Source organism: Capsella rubella, unplaced genomic scaffold (assembly GCF_000375325.1).
Source record: "Capsella rubella cultivar Monte Gargano unplaced genomic scaffold, Caprub1_0 scaffold_4, whole genome shotgun sequence".
NCBI lineage: Eukaryota > Viridiplantae > Streptophyta > Magnoliopsida > Brassicales > Brassicaceae > Capsella > Capsella rubella.
In genome coordinates, this window is record NW_006238920.1 from 8482946 (window position 1) to 8502161 (window position 19216).

Sequence of the window (19216 nt, forward strand, 5' to 3'; positions counted from 1 at the left end):
ACTTTTTTTAAATTTAATATTTTATATATATATATATATATATATATATATATATATATTGGAATTTAGTGAAAGAGAGTATGTGTGTGTGCGTGTAGACTATGTGTAAATCCAAAAAAGAAAAGAAAATATTCCAATCTTGGAAAAAAATCCTTTTGGATTCTTTTTTTGCTTTTTTTTTTAATTTAAATTTCTTTGTACTCAAAGAACAATGGAAAAACATAAAAGAAACCTTTTACCACGGTCTAGGTGACCCAAAAAAAAAAACCTTTTACCACTAACCCTAATTTCTAGATCTATTTTCTTATTATTTTATATCCCTCTACCTCTAGTATATACGTACTAACTCATTTTCCTTTTTTATTTAATATTTTATTTATTTCTAACTCTCAGATCTTCCAAAAATCGAAAGATAGCAAGAATGTCCGAGTCAAACATGAACAACGAAAACAATGACATGAACATGTACACTGATGCTGGACTTAACAACACAAATGGTGGAGCTGATCATGTTGGAGGAGCTGATGCTGAAGGAGCTAATGTTGGAGGAGCTGGTGTTGAAGGAGCTGCTGGTGTTGGAGCTGATGCTGAAGGAGCTGGTGGTGTTGGAGCTGATGCTGAAGGAGCTGGTGTTGGAGGAGCTGGTGGAGTTGGAGCTCAAGAAATGGACGATGTGAATACTGAACGTCACGATCGTGAAGAAGCAAGGGGAAGCAATGAAAGTCCTCCACGTAAGAAAAAAAGATACAATCGTCACAGCCCATTTCAGATTAAGGGGATGGATACGTAAGTTTCTTTAGTTATCAACTTATAATATAAATGTTAGATACTATATTTAATCATTTCATATCTCACTATTTGTTTGTTTTTTTTGGAATTGTGTTGAATAGTTTCTACAAAGAGTGTCCTCACCCAGATGAAAAACAAAGGAGAGAACTTGCCTATCAATTGGATTTAACTCCTGCTCAGATCAAATTCTGGTTCCAGAACAAACGCACCCAAATAAAGGTATATACATATTTATTACCTTTGTTACCATCTCACATATACTTGACATGAGTTGGTAATTCAATTGTGTATTCCGCATATACATCTTAAGTTTTTAGGTTTATCTTATTTCGTATACATATAAGAGAACATTATTTCTTCTCTGATAAGTATTTACGGGAAAAAAGAAATTATCTAAAAATCATCAACAAAAAAGAAAAATATGAGAACCTGAATGATAGTGACTTAGTTTTGTTAATTTTTATGTTTTTTTTTTAATTTAATAAAGAACCTTTGATTTGTTGCTTTGCAGAATCATCAAGAACGTATTGAGAACACAGAACTTCGGAAATCGAACAACAACCTTAGAGATCAAAACATAGGGCTCCGAGAAGCTGTTCTTATAGCCGTATGCCCTAAGTGTGGAGGCCCAACTGCAATTGGCGACATGTGCTTCGAAGAGCATCATCTTCGCAACCAAAACGCTCGGCTACAGGAAGAGGTACGTACTAGATTCATGTGAACACTAGACTATATAACAAACGAAGCATACGTATTATCTTATATTGCATTTGAAAATTATTAAAATTAACAACTTGTATTTTTTTCTTTGGTGTTTCTACGTACAGATCAATCAATTGTCTGCTCTGGCGTCAAGCTTTGCCAACAAACAGGTGACGATGACTAAGGCTATCTCTCCTCCTACTCCTCTTCCTCCACTTCCTTCTCTTCCTTCTCTTCCTCCTCTTCCTCCTCATCGACCTTTCGAGTTCGAGGCAGGATCATCTTCATCAACAACTCAAAGAGATTTGTATGGAAGTGACGGAAACCTTTCGATGGAAATCATCACTGGGCCGGCAGAGGCTGATAAGCCAATGATCATAGAGCTGGCAGTAAGAGCCATGAATGAGCTAATGTTGATGGCTCAAGTAGCTGAACCACTGTGGACGGGAGGAGTTAATGGCACTAGCTTGCATTTGGACTTGGATGAATACACAAGGATGTTTCAGAAGGGTCTCGGTCCTAAAGTGAGCGGGTATAGAACCGAGGCATCCAGGGTTACAGGGCTCGTGCCAATGATTCCTATTAACATTGTTGAGATGCTCATGGATTCGGTAAATTATATTTAAATATAGTTAAATTACGAATTTTAGTTTAATCATTTGTATATATTATGTGTGTTTGTTTAATGATTTTGTATTGGCAGGATATGTGGTCAACAATGTTTGTCGGAATGATTAATAGAGCCATAACTCATGAGCAAATTCCCACTGATGTTTCTGGAAGCTACAATGGAGTTCTCCAAATCGTAATTCTCCTATATATATTTATCTTTTTAGTATATTTATAAAACAAAACTGAAGTATTCATATATATATTTGATATAACATAACGAATGTTGTTATTTATTCATAGATGAGTGCTGAGTACCAAGTGTTTTCGCCGCTAGTCTCAACCCGTCAAAGCTACTTCGCCCGCTACTGTAAACAGCAAGGAGATAATTTGTGGGCGGTGGTGGATTTTTCCATCGACCATTTCCTTCCAAATATCCACCTGAGATGTCGCCGCCGACCTTCTGGTTGCTTGATTCAAGAAATTCCTAATGGCTACTCCAAGGTATAACTTATTGTCTCATTATGGTTATATAATAAGTGTATGGTTCATATATTAATGATTGTTTTTGCTGGTAATTGGAAAAAAAAGGTTACATGGGTTGAAAACGTGGAAGTAGATGACAGAGACGCAGAGCAAAACATGTTCAAGCACTTCATCCGTTCTGGTCAAGCTTTTGCTGCTAACCGCTGGGTTGCAACAATGGAACGCCAGTGCGAGAGGATAGCTAGCATCATCACTACAAAATTTCAATCCGTGGATTCTGCTGATCACTTAGGTATTTATTTCAATACTCTCAATAATGTGTTTTTGTTTTTTATTTATTAACCATTATGAGAGTTTTGTGATTGTTGTAGTGCTGACGGACCATGGAAAGAAGAGCATTCTGCAACTAGTTGAGCGGATCGCGAGAGGCTTCTTTATTGGGCTGAAAAATTCGATGGGTACGACGTTTTCTGGTGTTGCAGGAGATGATATCAGAGTGATGACAATGAAGAACATGAATGATCCAGGAAGGCCTCCCGGTTCTGTTCTCGCTGCAGCCTCTTCGTTTTGGGTTCCTGTTCCTCCTAAGACTGTTTTTGACTTCCTCAGAAATGAACAGAATCGACCTCAGGTATATTTGTCTAGGACAAGACTTGATTTTTGTCTATGACTTCCTTATATAACATGTTTTTGAGATTTGTCTCTGCAGTGGGATGTTCTTTTTACTGGAGGGAATGCTCAGAAGATAGTAGAGATTGCAAATGGGAGAGACAGTAGGAACTGTGCATCTTTACTCCGGGTAAAGAGCTAACTAGTGTTTTTGGAAATGCATTCTTTTATCTTTTTGGTATGTGACAGACCCATGTTTGTTTTGGTTACAGAATGCAAATACTTTCCAGAACAATATGATGGTAATTCAAGAGACTACTACTGATCCAACAGCTTCATTTGTGATCTATGCACCTGTTGAAACGGAAGCAATAGAGGCTGTTCTCAATGGAGGGGGTGATCCTGACGCTGTGGCTCTCCTTCCTTGTGGTTTTGCTATCCTCCCCGATGGTACGGTTCAGCCTGGAGGAAACGCAGGAGGATCACTCCTGACCGTTGCCTACCAGATGCTGCTTGAAACAGTTCCTACCGATAAGCTGAGCGTTAGCTCTGTTGCAACCGTTGAGAATCTGATTCGTTCAACTGTGATGAATATCAAAGAATTGTTTCCTTATCAGAATCCTTGAACCACCACTTCCATTCGGTAATCTATTGAATCCATTTCATAAACAAACTTAAAACTTATCCAATACTTGCTAGGCAATTAAAGTGCTGATGACAGTTTTTGTTTTGTCTTTTTACAGGAAAGTAAGCTCATGGGAAGAGTGGAGGAAGAAAAAGGGAGAGTGTTTGTGTTGAAGATCGGTTTTTAAAGTTAGTTTGAGAGCTTCAAACAGGAAGGAGTCAAGAACGAACCTCAAAGAGATTGGTTTTCTAAGAGGTTCGGGATTTGACTTGCCCTGAAATATACCCATTCAAGATGGAGTCAAGAACTTTGTTATTTCATTTGGGTCTTTTTGTTTCTTGTTGGAACCTTTTGTTATTTCAGTTGAGTCTTATGTTTCCTTGTCTGTGTTGGAACCTTTTGATACATCATTCTGAGTCTTTTTATTTCCTAGTTGTTGTTTGAACCTTTATGAAGTTTATTGAGTACTCCTTTTCTCTATTGGAGTTTCAAGTTTGGTTTTATTTATGTATGGGCTTTAGATCTTCTATAGTATGAATATTTCTTTTGTATTATTTATGTTGTCTATTTCTGTAGTTTGGTTGATCATATCCCAAGTTTCGCCCCTTTTCTTCCCAAGACTCTATTTGTTTTGCAAAAGAGCTTAACGAGTTATGGACTGTTGGCTATGGTTTTCAATTAAGCCAAACCCAACCAGTCTACAAAAATCTGAGCTGATGAAACCCAATCTTAGGTTGTGATTTTTCAAGACCCAGTTTAAACTTCTTCTTTTTTCGGTGAGGTGACTTGTAAGTTGTAAATATCTTCATTTCATTTCAAACAAGAACACGAATCCGGTAGAAAGGTTCAAAATGGTCTCAATAATAAAGTTGAAAATCCAAATCCTCAGAGACAAAAGAGACATTAACCTCAAGCACGCTTTCTCCTGGCCAGAACAACGGGTCTCTTGCCAACAGCTCCACCACTTTTGTTGGATTGAGAAAGAAGACCACGAAGAAGAGCAAGAATACCAACACCCATGAATGGCACATATACCATCAACAATTTCTCAGATGCCTTCCCTGAACCTATCATCTCTCCCAGTATAGCAGCCTAATAAGAAATGCATACTCAAGATCAAATTCTAAATCACAAGGTGTATAATACCAAAACAGCTCCAAATCAAAAAAATGCAGAAAGATTCACATTGCAGAATAGTATGAGAAGTTGAGAACTAATTCTAATTCTAATAACCATGAAACTCGTCAACATTATCATTAACTCAAAAGTTGCATGTCTCTAATCTAACATACAATGTTGTAAATCCGGGGAACCATAATTGCAATTAACAACATATGCATTGAAATCAAAATGATAGCTTGAATCAAGCATGCATATACAGATCTCACTAGTCTGCTTTGTAATGTTCCAGTTTCAATAGACTATACATTATCAATCCAATAATCAGTTCTCTTCTTCATGATCCATATCAAAGCTCAAGCTTTTAGATCAAAAATACAAAAACATACGCAATATCCTACAGTTTTCAGCAGATCTACAAATGCAAACACATTATATCAGAAGAAACCAAATCGAGAGAAAAATTAAAGATCTAATGTACCATTGAAGTCACGACGGAAGCTCCGTACACCAAGGATGTGGTACCGAACCACGATTTCCCGGCGAGAATTGCATAGACGTTGACAATGGAGAGCGGCCAAAGAATCAGAAGCTCGTGCCAGACGAGTCCGACGAAGAAATGCGGCTTCTCCAAGGACAGATAATCACCAAATTCGGCGATGTACCAGCGATTCAGATCGACGAGAAACGCCGGGAAGATATCGCCGGGAAGACTTATTTGGCCGTCCAAGAGCGGCGCAGCGACTGCCATGAGAGCGAAGTACAAGAAGAGAACAGCATCTATTACCTTGCAAAATGCTCCCATTTTTTTTATTTTTCTCCTTGTTCAATGGATTTTTTTTTTTCTCTGCTTAGTCTGTCGTTGACCGCGAAAAACGAAGAAGGGAGAAGAAGAAAAGAAGAAGAAGAAGAGCCGGGCTACTTCATCATATAAATCTAAAGTAAACCAAACCGGTTTAAAGGCGGCCATTTATTCCGGTTCGATTCAGTGGTAAATTAGAACTTTTTGTCAGCCGTAGATGACTGCATAGAGAGAACTCATGGACACGTAATGAACAAAGTGGCTTTACTCAATGAGAGAGGAGAGGACTCTTAAAATTACAGTGCTGTTAATTCATGATTCAGTTCACTTAGCTCCTCTTGTGAGATTGGTATGGAAAAAACTGCATTTATTTTTTTTAAATATCTTTGGGATATGTATTGTACAATACACATCTCCCCATCTTCTATAAGACCTTATGATAAATCTATGTACCTTTCTAAGTAAAATGTTATACTTTTACATCTGTAGTCATTTAAACAAATTGTGTAACTCTGCTTATCTCTATCTAACCGCCTCTAAGGAGTTTCAGAATGTTTTGATTGCGAATTATCAGCTGAGCTTTGGCTAGCTTTGAGTTTCTTACTGCTCTTCTCCCTGAGCATCTCTTTGATCTCTGCTTCTCTCTTATCAACAACTTTTATCAAATCCTTGAAACTTGCCGCTCTCAAACTTCTCCCTGGTCTAGAAGAACCAGCTTCTTCGCTTGTCCTTTCTTCATCAATCACTTCTGGTCTTAACCGATGGTATTGCCAGAACACTTTCCAGCAGAAGAGTGTGAGTGCAATGAACCAAACGATGCCACAGATTAAGAAGAGTCCCCAAAAACTCTGTACCGATATTTGATAGTTTTCTGTGTCTGAAATCTGCATTGTGCATTCGTGGTCGTAGGTAAGCCATTTCTGGCGGATTTTCTCGAGTTTTCCTTCTTCCGACAGCTGCAGCATTGCAGTCGACATGTCTACAGCTAGAGGAGAGTCTCTCTGAAACGCCTGCAAGAATTGAGTTTCAAATAAGCAAAGTTCTAACAGAGACCGACCAAAAGGAACTGAAGTTGGGTTTTACATACAAATCCCCAGCCTGTCCGGGTGAATTCCTGTCCAACTGTACGGAACTTGCAGTTGCTGTTGGACAAGAGGGCTTTAATGTAAGGAAGCTCGTCCACTATGGCTGCCACGCCACCGCCTCTAGGACCACGTTGAAGGGCAGAGAGATATTCTTCTTCATCTTTCAACTGAATGATTCTTGATGGAGCTATGTTAAGTTCACTGACCAGATATTTCCACGCAAAGCTACCGTCTTGGACTCCGATGGGTTCATTGCTTGTTATTAGAGTGTCCATTCCTTCTATCCGAGATGTTAGCTGTTGAACGGTGAGGATTGAAGTGAGACTCGCAGTGTAACTTGAGTTGATGATTAGAACCACAAATAACCATACGAGTAGCACAAACCTCCCAAGCGTGCTCACTGTGTTCTCTCCTGGAGATCAATAAAGGAAGAAGGATAAATAACTTGAGAGCTTGGAAAAAAAAAAAAAAGAACCCCGAGAATTTTGTATTTTAGATGTCTCAGGATCCTATATGTAATTGTGTACATACTGTGAGAGAAGAACATTGTTGAGAAGCTAAACCTGCAATGTTGAAGACCAGAAAGAAAGGGGCAAAGCAAACCTTTAGCGCCTAAAGTTAAACTTATAAATATGAGTTTTGCGTCAATCTACTAATAATACGGTACTAACCAGAAGACGGTAATGATTTGACGCCTAGGAGGTCCGCGAAATTCTTCGTTAAAACGGTGTTCAAGAATCCAAATAACGGCTCCAACAAAGAGAAAAAGGGCGCCCGTAACAGCCCACATCTCTATGGTGAAAGGCTTCAAGAACGACCAAGGACTAGACTTGGCCCCTTTCACTGGAGCTACCACCACAAGCCCTGATTCCATAAATGGCTGCGTGAAATCTACAAACTTGGTTCTGTTTGTAATGATTGTAACATCCCCAACAGCTACATCGAAACTCTAGAGACATAAAACATAAAAACAGTAGACAGATTAGTATACTGTGTCATGTAATTGATTGACTAAAATGAAAGAAGTAAGACTCACATTTCCAGCAACTTCACTTATGAGGTTGTCATATGAAGGATTTTTCTTCCCATCCCCATATAGTATATAAGTACGTGGAACGGGATACGGAAGCAATTGAATCGCAGCTTCAAAGATGTCGATGCAATAGCCTTTAACACCAAGTGGGTTCTTATCCTTAGAAACATAGTTTTTGTAGCTCACACGGTTAGGCACCCCGATTTTGAGAGGCTTTCCATTGTCAGGGAAAACCCAACCCCGAGGTGGCTTACTTACTTCCCCAGGCCATATGATCTCATTGAGGCGTTGGTTTTTTGCTGATGTGTTTGAAGGCTTAGAGTATAATGTCTCCGGAGGCACAACTGAGAAACCTGTATAATTCGACCAGTACCCGACCCTCTGTGGGCCTGTACTTTTTATGTTTAGAATATCGTAAGCTGGATTCATCCGGTCTTTCTCTGAATCAAACTCAATTTTTCCGGTCAGACCTGTATAATTTATCTCAAGAATGGCCTGTAAAAACCTTTCCCCTTCATTGAAAACGTCAAGTGCTGATAGCTTAATGTTACTATCGTTGGTATTACTCAGATTCGGATCATGAGAAAAAGTCACTGTATTGCCTTGGCTGAAGAAAAAATCGAGAGCACGAGCTACTAACCAAACAGAATCATAAGCATACAGCGCATAAGAATTGAAGCCATCATCACTTCTTGACCTCTTTTTGGATCTAAAGTTTTCCCATTTTTCTTTAAACGTTCTCTTCTTTTCACTCTCAGGTGTGTAATGGCGAAAGGCAACCACTCCTTGCAAGAGACCCATAGTTTTGGCATCCAACGGTTCCATGGAATCCAAAGCTGTAAGAAGCCAATCAGTGGTGATCCAGACATAGCCACTTCCCATCATTCCAAGAGACTTGGCGACAGAGAATATGTTTAAACCCGAATCAGGATTCACATGAACAACAAAGATGCGAGATTCCATCAGATTAACCGAAGCCAATAAGCTACTGATTGAGCTATTATCTGCACCAGGCGTTAATGCAGCCTTGTAAGAGATCTTGGCACGTTTCTTGGCTAAAGCATCGCCTAATACAGATACCCCGTTCCTACCATACTCATTATCCACAAAGATCGCAACAACTTCTCTCCATCGACAATAGGATACAAAATCCGCGATTGCTTTCATCTGGAAGTTGTCGTTCTGTGTGGTACGAAGGAAATAAGGGAATTGGAGTGAAGAAAGAGTCGGGTCTGTTGCTGCAAATGACAAGAGAGGTACATGGAGCTCATTAGCTAAATGGGAGATTATGTGGCCAATTCCTGAAGATTGTGGGCCAATGGCTGCAACCACCTTGTTCTCCATTAGCTGCAAAACTACACCATAAGAAACCATATCACCAATCTACCTTCCTCATTTCGAAAAAGCATTCCATGTGCAAGAAGAAGATTTTAACAAGAGGTTTATGAACAAGAAAAGCTAAACAATTTGAATTAACCCCATTCACTATCAAAACCCAGCTTCACTGGGAGAATTTCAGAAGAAACTTTCAGGCATAACTAAAAAGCTGTTTAGTTTGGCTACAGTTTACGAAAAGTACCTCCCATGGTGCCAATAAATCCACTGCAATTTGAGTCCTGGAAGACGATATTGAGTTTGGTTCCCCTGAGAATACTCTGATCAAGATTAATCTCTTCAATGGCCGCCAAAAACGCGGGTTTGGCCGCCCTTCCAATGAAAGAATCATAAGTAAACAGAGCTCCAACGTTGACAGAGCTTGGCAAAGAAAATGAAGAGTTTTTTGAGAAACCTTCTCCACCAGCACTTTTCGTTGGCAAAACCCACACACCAAAAACACATAGAAGGAGCATAAGTCCAATGGAATCACATCTCATCATCACGAAAAATCCCATCTTTTAATCAGAAAGGACTGACTTTTACGAGCTCATGAGATACCCATTTGATGATTCGGAGTTAAAGACGAAATAAAAAAATCTGGTTGAAGAAGCATTAACGACCATTAATTTAGCCATCAACATCAACATGGGTCAGACAAAAAGACAAAAGGGTCGTGAGATTTTAGTGAACATTGGATCGAACCAAGAATCAAAACTTAGATTTTACATATATACACATATACGTGTGTATAAATAACTATCTTGGATTCTGTACTCAAGAAACAGAACTGAAACCATCTCAGAGACGGTTCAGAAGAAATATAAAAGGAATAAAACCATGGAACTCAAGTAATAATAATAGTTAATAATTCAATTCAATGAACGCAACTCCATGGATGTTTGCGATAAACTAATAGAAAGAAACAGATAAATCAATAAAATAGCAAGTAGTGGGTCAAGACAAAAACAATTTTAGCATATACCAAGTTGAGTAAAAGAAAAGTTCATGAGTTCATACTTCATTGAACGTGGCAATCATTTAAAAAGAATTTAATGTGTACAAATAGACGTACATATACATCCAAAGATCCAACCTTTTCTTTCAATTCTGACGAGTTTTTATATATTCAATCAAGTTTGGAAGCTGTTGAAGTTTTTGTGTATTGTATTAGTACCTAATCCTATTAGAGAAATCCCCAAAGTCAATGACATATAAACTAATTAGCTCTAAAATCTATACAATGTAGTTGCTATAAATCATGGTAATAATAATCATTGGTTCTTACCAGCATGTTTATGTTGTGCTAGGTTGCAATACTCAAATCTAATGAACAGAGGTTCGAGTATTGACTTACATGTTAGCTCATATCTAATTCCGTACAATTCATATACATAATAATAATAACAGTTTCCTTTCTATAGAGTGGATCTACTCGTCAATTTCGTGGTACCTCAGAATCAGCTTCTTGGACTTCCACAACATGAGATGGGCTGTTGTTATTAGAGGCATCACTCCTGAACATTTTCTTGATAGCTTCTTCTTTCTCATCCACAAACTCCACAAAATCAAAGACCAGTTCTCTAAGCCGCATTGTAGGAGAAGCCGACCAAGAAGCGCGAGGCATCGAGGATGTCCTCTCCATCCGTCTGTACCGTACGAACTGGCGTATCATCCTGAGAACAAACACCAAAAACGCAGAGACTGTGATTGCAATGCAGACAAGGTACAACCCTTTGAAGCTCTTGAGATGGAGCTGGTTTGGCTCTGGGTTCCAGTTTGATTTCTCTGCGCAGTTCGTCTTGCACAACCATTTTCTCCGTATCTCTTGTAGTTTCCTAGTCTCAGAGAGTTTCAAGATAGCTGTTGACATGTCTACAGCCAGTGGAGAATCTCTCTTAAACGCCTATTAAACAAAAAACAAGTTCAAATCTTTTCATGATTAGTTTCTGATTAAGAGAAACGTGAAAAACGTATGTACTTACAAATCCCCAACCGCGGTGCATAAAGGGCTCTCCGACAATCTTGAAGCCTGTTCGTTCTGCAAGAAACAGTTCGATGTATGGGAGCTCGTCGACAATGGCAGCCACACCTCCCCAATTGGTTGGCCCCAGCTTTAGAGCCTTTTCATACTCCTCAGTTGAGTCAAGTGGGACCAGTCTGGACCGAGCCATGCCAAGACTGTAGGTTAAATACTCCAATGTGAACGTCCCAGCCTGATACCCAATAGGCACCTCGCTTGTCCGCAAGCTATCGATGCCGGTAATGGCAGAGGGAAGCTGTTGAACTGTGAGGATTGAGGTGAGGTTTGCTGTGTAACTTGCGGTTAGAACCATCAATAGAAAGAGCCATACAATCATCACTAGTCTTGCTAGATTGCTTATTGTATCTTCCTCTGTTGAGACAACGAGATAAAACAGAAAGATTACTGACATGAGTTAATATAAAATCAATACAGAGTCGAATATGTATCAGACAAATCCTTAAATGTAACTCTAGACTTGTTTTTTTTCTCTTGCTTGATGGTTCTTAAAGAATTATAGATGATACCAAGGCTACTCACGGTTTCTCTTGAAAAGAGTTGAGAAACTGAACCTGCAAGGACAAATCAGACCGGGTGTGTCAGATAAAACTCCATGGATGAACATCAAGTTCAGTGAATATTACAAGCTGAACTTACAGGATCATTGTGACGAGTTGTCTGCGAGGTGGCCCTCTGAAATCTCCATTGATGCGATGTTCGAGGATCCATATGACTACTGCAATAACCATAAATGAAACTAGAACAACACACCATAACCGGATGGTGAAGGGTCTCAGGAAGATCCAAGTTGCATTGTCGTCATTAGCTGGAATCACCACAACAAGGCCTGTGGAGGCATATGGCTGCGAGAAATCTACTAATTTGGACCGGCTTGGGACTATTGCAATATCCCCAACAGCTGCATCATATACCTGAAACAAAGGGAAACACAAGGAAAACCATTATCTCAGTAAAGTAACTCTGAGAATGTTCAGTGATCTCTAAGGATTTCTGAATCAGTTTTGAACGTTGTTGAAGTGGATACTTACGCCATCCGTGACCATTTGAATAAGTTGGTTGTAATTAGGACTTGAATGGCCATTCCCGAATGGCTCAAATATGTAAGGAACACTGTAAGGGACGAACTTCAATGCTTCAATGAAGACGTCAATGCAAAATCCTTGGATCCGGTGACTACTGTTCTTTTCTTCAGTCACAAACTCGACAAAACTCACTCTTCTCGGGACCACAATCTTCAATGGATCTGCAGAATCAGCAATGACCCAACCACGTGGCCTGTCACGGCCACCACCAGGCCAGGTTATGTCTCCAAGTTTTTCATCAGAAACAAAGCTAGTCTTCTTCTGTGAATGTCGGTTTTTTGGGGCTACAACAGAAAAGCCTCCATTTTTCGACCAGAAGCCCACAGTATGAACACCGGTTTTGTTTACATTGATGATTTCATAGTCACAGCCGATGACGTTTCGGCCAGAACCAAACTGAACTTGACCTGCTATACCAGTAAAGTTCACCTTCAGAAGCTTCTCAAGTAGTAGCTCACCGCTGTTGAAAAATTTAATTTTCTCCAGGTGCAGTTTAGTTCCTTTTGCATGAAGTAATTTTTCAGAGTAAGAAAACGTTATGTTGATTCCTTCATTCAGCAACTTCTCGATGCCATATGCAATCATCCACACGGTATCATAGGCATGTAATGCGTAGGCATTCATTGATCTGTTGCTCTGCAGATTATATGTGAATCGTTGCATCTTTTCGGATTCTGGGATGTGTTGACGAAGCCCCACTACTCCTTCAAGGAGTTTTAGAGTACCATTGTCCATCAAAGAAGAATCTAAGGTAACTGAGAGCCAATCTGTGGCAAGCCACACGTATTCATGGGTCATCATCTGCAGCTTTTTCGCTATATCAAAAATTCTGAGCAATGGATCCGGACCAAAATGAAGGATATAAACTCGAGGACCAATGGACTTAGATTTGTTCAAAGCATCAGTAAGGAATCTTTCATTAGAATGCACTGAGAGCGGCACTTTATAGGAGATTCTGGATCTTTTCTTGTACAGTTCATCGTCTAGAGCAGCAACTCCATTTCTTCCGAGCTCATCATCTGAATATACTGATATCACCTCTTTCCATCCATAGAAATTAATCAGATCCACAAGGACAGACATTTGGTGGGCATCATTAGGTGTAGTCCGAAGAAAGAAGGGAAATTGGAGGGCAGAAAGAGTTGGATCAGTTGCTGCAAATGAGATAAGAGGAAAATGGAGCCCTTTGGCAATATCGGATATCGTATGAGCAACAGAGGATGATATTGGACCGATCATAGCCACCACTTCTTTCTCAAGCAATTGAAAAGCTGCAAAAAGAACAACCACTGAAGCTTAAACCAGGCCCTTAGTGGTAATTAGTAAAACAAAAGTTCAATTACCTACTGGAAACATGTTTTAGTAAGGAACAGGTTGTTTTGGATCTGAGGTCTATATTGTTCAATGCATTATTAGCATCATGTTGAAATATTTACCAATAAAAACTGATTCAAAACATAATGATGTGCAAATCGCTACAACTATCCCAAAATAATGGAAACTTTTTAATGGAGCCTTGGATGAGGGTCATAAGGGATTGAACACAAAAGAAGTAGAAGAAACAGTCATCATACCTCCCAAAGACCCATGAAAGACATTGCAAACAGAGTCCTCCATGAGCAGCTGTAGCTTCGTTCCTTTGAGAACGGTTGTGTTAGCATTCACATCGGAGACAGCTGCCTCTAGAGCTACTTTAGCAGCTCTTCCAATAACCGAATCAAAAGCGAAAACAGCTCCGAGGTTGACCACTTCAGGCCTCTGGCAACCCATTGGAACCACAAGAATGGCCACAATCAGGGCCGTAATAGCCACAAATGGGTCAATGCCCAGTCCCATGGAGACAACGCAATCAAACTAAGGAAGAGTTCAAATAGTTTGTGTTGGAACTAGAACCATCTCTTTTAAATCTAGCGACTCTTCATTCAGCACCGAGGATGAGAAGAATGAAGAGTAAATCAGTGTAAAGTTACCAACTTTGACCTGTAGAATCAACGTGATTGCTTAAATTAGAAGAAAGTCGAAACAAGATCTAATCAAAGCCAATAACAAACTCAAATGTGGCTAAAAGAAGGCAACAATGTGGTTACGAGACTAATTAATTATAAACACAAAATGATCGGAACATAAGAGAAAAAATCTGGAAGATGAGGTCTTTATCAATTCATGGGAAGATAACAGAGCCAGCAAAGAGTAAGAACCAGAGAACCGGAATCAAATGGAAAGACAATCTTACGAAACAAGAAAACAGTAGAACAGTGAGAGATTCTCATTACCTCATTGAGCAACCTTCAGATTCTGAGTGGAATATATGCAAACACTTGGCAGGCATAAGTAACAAAAAAAAGGGGAAATTTTACGACAAAGCAACGAATTATCAACAAGAGAAGTCAAGAACTAAACCCATGACTGACAGGGAGATTCCTAAAGGAGATACAGAAAAGCCATCTTCTATCTTCTTCTCGGAACAAATCGAATAGAAGAGATAGAAAACACAGTAGAAAGGAGAAAGAGAAACGTGTGACTGAAGTGCTACTTCTTCCTTTTTTTTGGTTTAGAGCTCTCTCACACACAGTAGCACAGGTCCTATCCGTAGACTTGTGTAGTTGTGGTGTTCAGATCATAGCAGCCGTTTGTTTTGTAATTTTGTTGGCAGTGGACCCTATTTAGGCCCTACATCTAATGGCCCATTTTGTGAAATTTTTTATTTTTTCCTTCTAATGACTTTATTAATCAGAATATTTGGTATCTTGTGTTTTAATTAAGATTAAATTACCAATATTAAATTCTTAAACTTCCATGTGTTAATTATTCTTCCTTTATTAAGCTAATTTTTTTAAGAGGATGACAAGTAATATTTTACTTTGTTTTCTAATTCTGAAAAGAAAAAAAGAAAAAGAAATGTCGCAGTTGGCAAGGCAAAATAGGGAGTTGAAGTTTTTTTTTTTTAATTTCATGAGATTTTTTAGGCGGCAAAATTTTTTTTTGTTGAACTGAATAATATTTAATTATATGAAATATGTTTTTATTTATTTTAGATATGTCTTTTATATTATCTTTTTATGTGTTTCAAGAAATTGGAGGTTTTTAATTAATGAAAAATCTAAGCCTAGCAAATTTTAAATTTCATATAACAGATTATAACTAATTTGGTAGGTATTTTGCTATAATAAAATCTAAATTATAATTTTACCCCTAAATATTGTAAATAGTTTTCCAAATTAGAAAGGAAATAAATAAAGAAATGAGGGGACTTTACTTGTCAAAGGTTCTCTCTCATTAAAAAGGAAAAGGCTTTTCTCTCTCTCTCTCTTTCTCCCGCAACACGCACCTCTTCTCTCTCTGCTGCGACTCTCTTCTCTCTCTCGCTGACGCGAACCACTGCAAAATCCCCATGGAAAGGCTCGAGCAAGAACCGACAATGGCGGAACCCAAGAAAACCAAGTACGATCGTCAACTCAGGTATACTCTTTCTCCTCCCAAACTCGTGCTCTCTACTTCTCCTCTGTTTCTTTTCACCATTCCCGTTTAACTCAATTCTGATGATGTTCGTGGAAATAATTCGTAGGATTTGGGGAGAATTAGGTCAAGCGGCTCTTGAAACCGCGAGCATCTGTTTGCTCAATTGTGGCCCTACTGGCTCTGAGGCTCTTAAGAATCTCGTTCTTGGTGGAATCGGAAGTATAACCATTGTCGACGGATCCAAAGTTGAAATTGGCGACCTTGGCAACAATTTCATGGGTATCTTTTATCTTCTTTTCATCTTTTTCGGCAATGCGTATTCAAATTTTGGTTCTGTTTGTTGAAATTGATTTTTCTTTTGGTTCAGTGGATGAGAAGAGCGTCGGTCAGTCGAAGGCCAAGTGTGTCTGCGGCTTTCTTCAGGAGCTTAACGATGCTGTTAAAGCCAACTTTATTGAGGAGAATCCAGACACATTTATACTAAATGACCCATTTTTCTTCTCTCAGTTCACTCTTGTTGTCGCCACTCAGGTACTTCTCTTTCTTTGAAATGCTCAAAATTGATATTATTTGCGTGGAAGTTTCAAATGTCCATCACCTATGATCAGTTCTTTAGGATTACTAGTCTTTGTTTTCAGATTTTCTCAGAACGTCCCCTTATTAGTATGTGTTAACTGTAGCTAGTGGAAGATTCCATGGTGAAATTAGATAGAATCTGCCGGGAAGCAAATGTCATGTTGGTTTTTGCTCGCTCCTATGGCCTTACTGGGTTTGTTCGCATCAGTGTAAAGGTAAGATTATTGCTGTTGAGTCTTGACTTGAGTGCTTTGCCACTGGTCACGGTACTAACGGTTAAGTCATGCCCTCTCTTTCCTATCAGGAGCACACTGCTATCGAGTCAAAGCCTGATCATTTTCTTGATGATATCCGCTTGAATAATCCGTGGCCTGAACTAAAGAGGTACTCTGTTCCGATCTTCTCACACATTATCTTTTATTGCCATCCTTTAACCTTGTGAATGAAATTACTGTCGATGGGTTTGCATGCTGCCTAACTTTATTCATTGACCTGCAGCTTTGTGGAGACCATTGATCTAAATGTAGCTGAACCCCCTGCTGCCCATAAGCACATTCCTTACATCGTCATTCTTATCAAGGTGGCTGAAGAATGGGCTCAAACCCATAACAGCAACCTTCCAACGACTAGGGAAGAGAAAAACGAATTTAAGGTATCCTTAATTTTTGTTACTCGGCAAACAGTTAGCAAAATTTACTTGTATTTATTCTCTTATTGCTTGAACCTTTAGGCTTTAGTTAAGTCCAAGATGGTATCAATGGATGAAGATAACTACAGAGAAGCTATTGAAGCCTCTTTCAAAGTTTTTGCTCCTAGAGGGATCAGTAAGTATATATCTTCTCTGGCGTTGGTTGAAACTTGACCTTTAAATTTATCCTTTCTGTACTATTAAAAAATTGCAATCTATGGGATAACTATCCTCATGAATCATGGTTAACATTAGAGTTCAAAATATGAAGTCAGGTATCTTGGTAACTGCTGGAAAAAATGTCATGAGACGATTTCTATTATTTTCACATTGAACTGAACCTGTTGTTTTTTTTGTCCAGGCCAATATACTCAAGACATTATTAATGATAGTTGTGCTGACGTTGGCCCAAATTCGTCAGAGTTTTGGATAATGGTAGCAGCACTCAAGGTTCGTAACTTTAAAGTCCTCACGTCAAAACACATACTTTCATATTGTTACTGCAATTGTGGAAGGAATTGAGAACGTTTGTTAGGGTTTTAGTAAATCAGATTCTTTGATCCATGTTAGTTTTTTTCGGCTAACCATCGACATTAATGTTTACCCTACTGATTATATGCATCACTTGCAGGAGTTTATTTCAAATGAAGGTGGTGGGGAGGTACCACTTGAAGGCGCCATCCCTGATATGACATCTTCCACAGAGTTAGTTCTCGTGTTCTTTCGTTTTAGGGGAGGGATGAAATTCGTCCATAAACTTTATCAGATTACTATATTAGCTGTATTGTTTTTTTTGCAGGCACTACATCAATTTGCAGAAAATCTACCATTCCAAAGCTGAAGCTGATTTTGTTGCCATGGAGCAGAGAGTAAAAAACATTCTAGCTAAAGTTGGTCAGGATCCTAGTAGCATCTCAAAGTCAACTATCAAGAGCTTCTGCAAGAATGCAAGAAAACTTAAGGTGAGAAACTGAGAATGCATGAATTTCCTATCAATTTGATTTGTTATGTATGATTGAAACCTATTTCATGTTTTCGAGTAAATTAAAAGCATTTGGATATGCGGTCTTGTAGGTATGCAGATACCGTATGATAGAAGACGAGTTCAGAAGTCCTTCTGTAGCAGCACTACATAAGTGTTTGGATGATGAGGAATACAGGTGCAGTTGTCTTCATTGAAATTAATGTATTTCATATGACTACAGAAACTGTGATAACAAAATTATTGCTGGAGTATACTTTGCAGAACTGAAAAATAATTTTACAGTTGCAACAGTTTGGGGAGGCATGGTGTTAGCACTTTAGGCTCTTACCACTTTCTGTTTACTCGTGCAGAATCGCAATTGGATTTTATATTCTTCTAAGAGCTGCTGATAGATTTTCTGCGACCTATAAGAAGTTTCCTGGACAGTTTGATGATGGGTAAGAGAACACATTTTGGCAAACGTTGATTGTATCCCGAAATTTTTTGGCATTGTTAGACTATTAACATGTCTCTTTTCTAGCAGATTAATGGACCATGACGTAGCCCAGTTAAAAACTACTGCCCTAAATCTTCTTAGTGAAATGGGTTGTGACGGCTATTTGCTTCAGGAAGAACTTTACAATGAGATGTGTAGATTTGGTGCTGCAGAGGTTCATGTGGTTGCTGCTTTCATAGGAGGAATCACATCTCAAGAAGTGATCAAGGTTCGTTTCATATCCCTGTATCTCTCGAATTGGTCACTGGCAGTATCAAAGGTGTTAGTTATGAAACTAAATATTTACCTCTTTTATGGTTTCCCTATGTTTGCAGCTCCTCACGAAGCAGTTTGTCCCCATGCAAGGAACTTACATCTTCAATGGGATTGATCACAAGTCTCAGTGTTTGACATTATAGAAGATTTTTAGACACTGGTGGCTGCAGAAGAATTCCAACCTATCTTTTATCCTCACTCTGAATTGAAAACTTAACCTTTCTTGTAGAACGAGGAACGGTTCACCAGTTGCAGTTTTCATTCTGCCGTACACCAGACTAACTAGATCTCAATTCTCCATAGAAACAAGTTTCAAACTCTTCATGTATATTGATTTTTGAGCCGCGGTTTAAAACCGAAGAGCTCGTGTTAATTGATGGGCAAAGAGCCTTTGTGTA

The 19216-nt window shown here is 38.9% G+C and overlaps 5 protein-coding genes across 8 annotated transcripts in view; 2 read left to right on the forward strand and 3 right to left on the reverse strand.

The window, feature by feature from the left end:
* LOC17887770 (homeobox-leucine zipper protein HDG3) overlaps nt 1-4323 on the forward strand; it is a 5522-nt gene extending 1199 nt beyond the window's left edge. The window contains exons 3-13 of the mRNA XM_006296479.2: nt 394-786; nt 891-1008; nt 1301-1489; nt 1617-2102; nt 2195-2296; nt 2404-2604; nt 2692-2878; nt 2958-3217; nt 3296-3385; nt 3468-3838; nt 3939-4323. Coding sequence (XP_006296541.1) covers nt 422-786; nt 891-1008; nt 1301-1489; nt 1617-2102; nt 2195-2296; nt 2404-2604; nt 2692-2878; nt 2958-3217; nt 3296-3385; nt 3468-3821 — 2352 coding nt within the window. The 5' untranslated portion in view covers nt 394-421 and the 3' untranslated portion in view covers nt 3822-3838; nt 3939-4323. The remainder of the gene's footprint in view (nt 1-393; nt 787-890; nt 1009-1300; nt 1490-1616; nt 2103-2194; nt 2297-2403; nt 2605-2691; nt 2879-2957; nt 3218-3295; nt 3386-3467; nt 3839-3938) is intronic.
* Nucleotides 4324-4602: 279 nt separating this feature from the next.
* On the reverse strand, nt 4603-5819 carry LOC17888441 (sigma intracellular receptor 2). The gene is made up of 2 exons (XM_006295050.2): nt 5421-5819; nt 4603-4912 (listed from the first exon to the last, which is right to left on the reverse strand). Exons 1-2 carry the CDS (start codon nt 5742-5744, stop codon nt 4730-4732), a joined length of 507 nt encoding a protein of 168 aa, XP_006295112.1. The 5' UTR covers nt 5745-5819; the 3' UTR covers nt 4603-4729.
* A 281-nt stretch (nt 5820-6100) lies between these two features.
* On the reverse strand, nt 6101-9908 carry LOC17889378 (glutamate receptor 3.5). 4 transcript variants are annotated; one of them, XM_023785107.1, is made up of 6 exons: nt 9439-9904; nt 7863-9214; nt 7498-7775; nt 7211-7238; nt 6829-7122; nt 6101-6751 (listed from the first exon to the last, which is right to left on the reverse strand). In XM_023785107.1, exons 1-6 carry the CDS (start codon nt 9749-9751, stop codon nt 6278-6280), a joined length of 2739 nt encoding a protein of 912 aa, XP_023640875.1. In that variant the 5' UTR covers nt 9752-9904; the 3' UTR covers nt 6101-6277. The 4 variants fall into 4 exon arrangements, with proteins under 4 accessions (XP_023640875.1, XP_006293634.1, XP_023640876.1 ...); XM_006293572.2 differs by adding an exon at nt 7358-7389 and having other exon boundaries at nt 6829-7238; nt 9439-9903; XM_023785108.1 differs by adding an exon at nt 7358-7389 and having other exon boundaries at nt 6829-7238; nt 7863-9206; nt 9439-9677.
* Nucleotides 9909-10448: 540 nt separating this feature from the next.
* Nucleotides 10449-14936, reverse strand: LOC17889923 (glutamate receptor 3.7). Its single transcript, XM_006293296.2, has 7 exons — nt 14633-14936; nt 13934-14339; nt 12306-13630; nt 11914-12188; nt 11797-11828; nt 11219-11628; nt 10449-11139 (listed from the first exon to the last, which is right to left on the reverse strand). The coding sequence occupies exons 2-7, from the start codon at nt 14193-14195 to the stop codon at nt 10672-10674; spliced, it is 2772 nt and encodes a 923-aa protein (XP_006293358.1). The 5' UTR covers nt 14196-14339; nt 14633-14936; the 3' UTR covers nt 10449-10671.
* Nucleotides 14937-15655: 719 nt separating this feature from the next.
* LOC17889895 (NEDD8-activating enzyme E1 regulatory subunit AXL) lies at nt 15656-19216 on the forward strand. Its single transcript, XM_023783960.1, has 14 exons — nt 15656-15818; nt 15925-16097; nt 16186-16349; nt 16499-16609; nt 16699-16778; nt 16893-17046; nt 17125-17218; nt 17444-17532; nt 17714-17787; nt 17882-18044; nt 18157-18242; nt 18418-18504; nt 18591-18771; nt 18878-19216. Exons 1-14 carry the CDS (start codon nt 15751-15753, stop codon nt 18959-18961), a joined length of 1608 nt encoding a protein of 535 aa, XP_023639728.1. The 5' UTR covers nt 15656-15750; the 3' UTR covers nt 18962-19216.

What these genes read in the sequence shown, in the direction of transcription:
- LOC17888441 (XM_006295050.2), bottom strand. Translation starts at nt 5,744, where the DNA reads ATGGGAGCATTTTGCAAGGTAATAGATGCTGTTCTCTTCTTGTACTTC. An exon ending in CTTCCGTCGTGACTTCAATG is followed by an intron (nt 4,913 to 5,420) that starts GTACATTAGATC and finishes ATTTCTTATTAG; the next exon opens with GCTGCTATACTGGGAGAGAT.
- LOC17889378 (XM_006293572.2), bottom strand. Translation starts at nt 9,751, where the DNA reads ATGGGATTTTTCGTGATGATGAGATGTGATTCCATTGGACTTATGCTC. An exon ending in TAAGTGAAGTTGCTGGAAAT is followed by an intron (nt 7,776 to 7,862) that starts GTGAGTCTTACT and finishes TTATGTCTCTAG; the next exon opens with AGTTTCGATGTAGCTGTTGG. An exon ending in CAAATCATTACCGTCTTCTG is followed by an intron (nt 7,390 to 7,497) that starts GTTAGTACCGTA and finishes TCAACATTGCAG; the next exon opens with GTTTAGCTTCTCAACAATGT.
- LOC17889923 (XM_006293296.2), bottom strand. Translation starts at nt 14,195, where the DNA reads ATGGGACTGGGCATTGACCCATTTGTGGCTATTACGGCCCTGATTGTG. An exon ending in CAACTCGTCACAATGATCCT is followed by an intron (nt 11,829 to 11,913) that starts GTAAGTTCAGCT and finishes TTGTCCTTGCAG; the next exon opens with GTTCAGTTTCTCAACTCTTT. An exon ending in AACTCTTTTCAAGAGAAACC is followed by an intron (nt 11,629 to 11,796) that starts GTGAGTAGCCTT and finishes TTGTCTCAACAG; the next exon opens with AGGAAGATACAATAAGCAAT.
- LOC17889895 (XM_023783960.1), top strand. Translation starts at nt 15,751, where the DNA reads ATGGAAAGGCTCGAGCAAGAACCGACAATGGCGGAACCCAAGAAAACC. An exon ending in TTGGATGATGAGGAATACAG is followed by an intron (nt 18,243 to 18,417) that starts GTGCAGTTGTCT and finishes TTACTCGTGCAG; the next exon opens with AATCGCAATTGGATTTTATA. An exon ending in CCTGGACAGTTTGATGATGG is followed by an intron (nt 18,505 to 18,590) that starts GTAAGAGAACAC and finishes CTTTTCTAGCAG; the next exon opens with ATTAATGGACCATGACGTAG.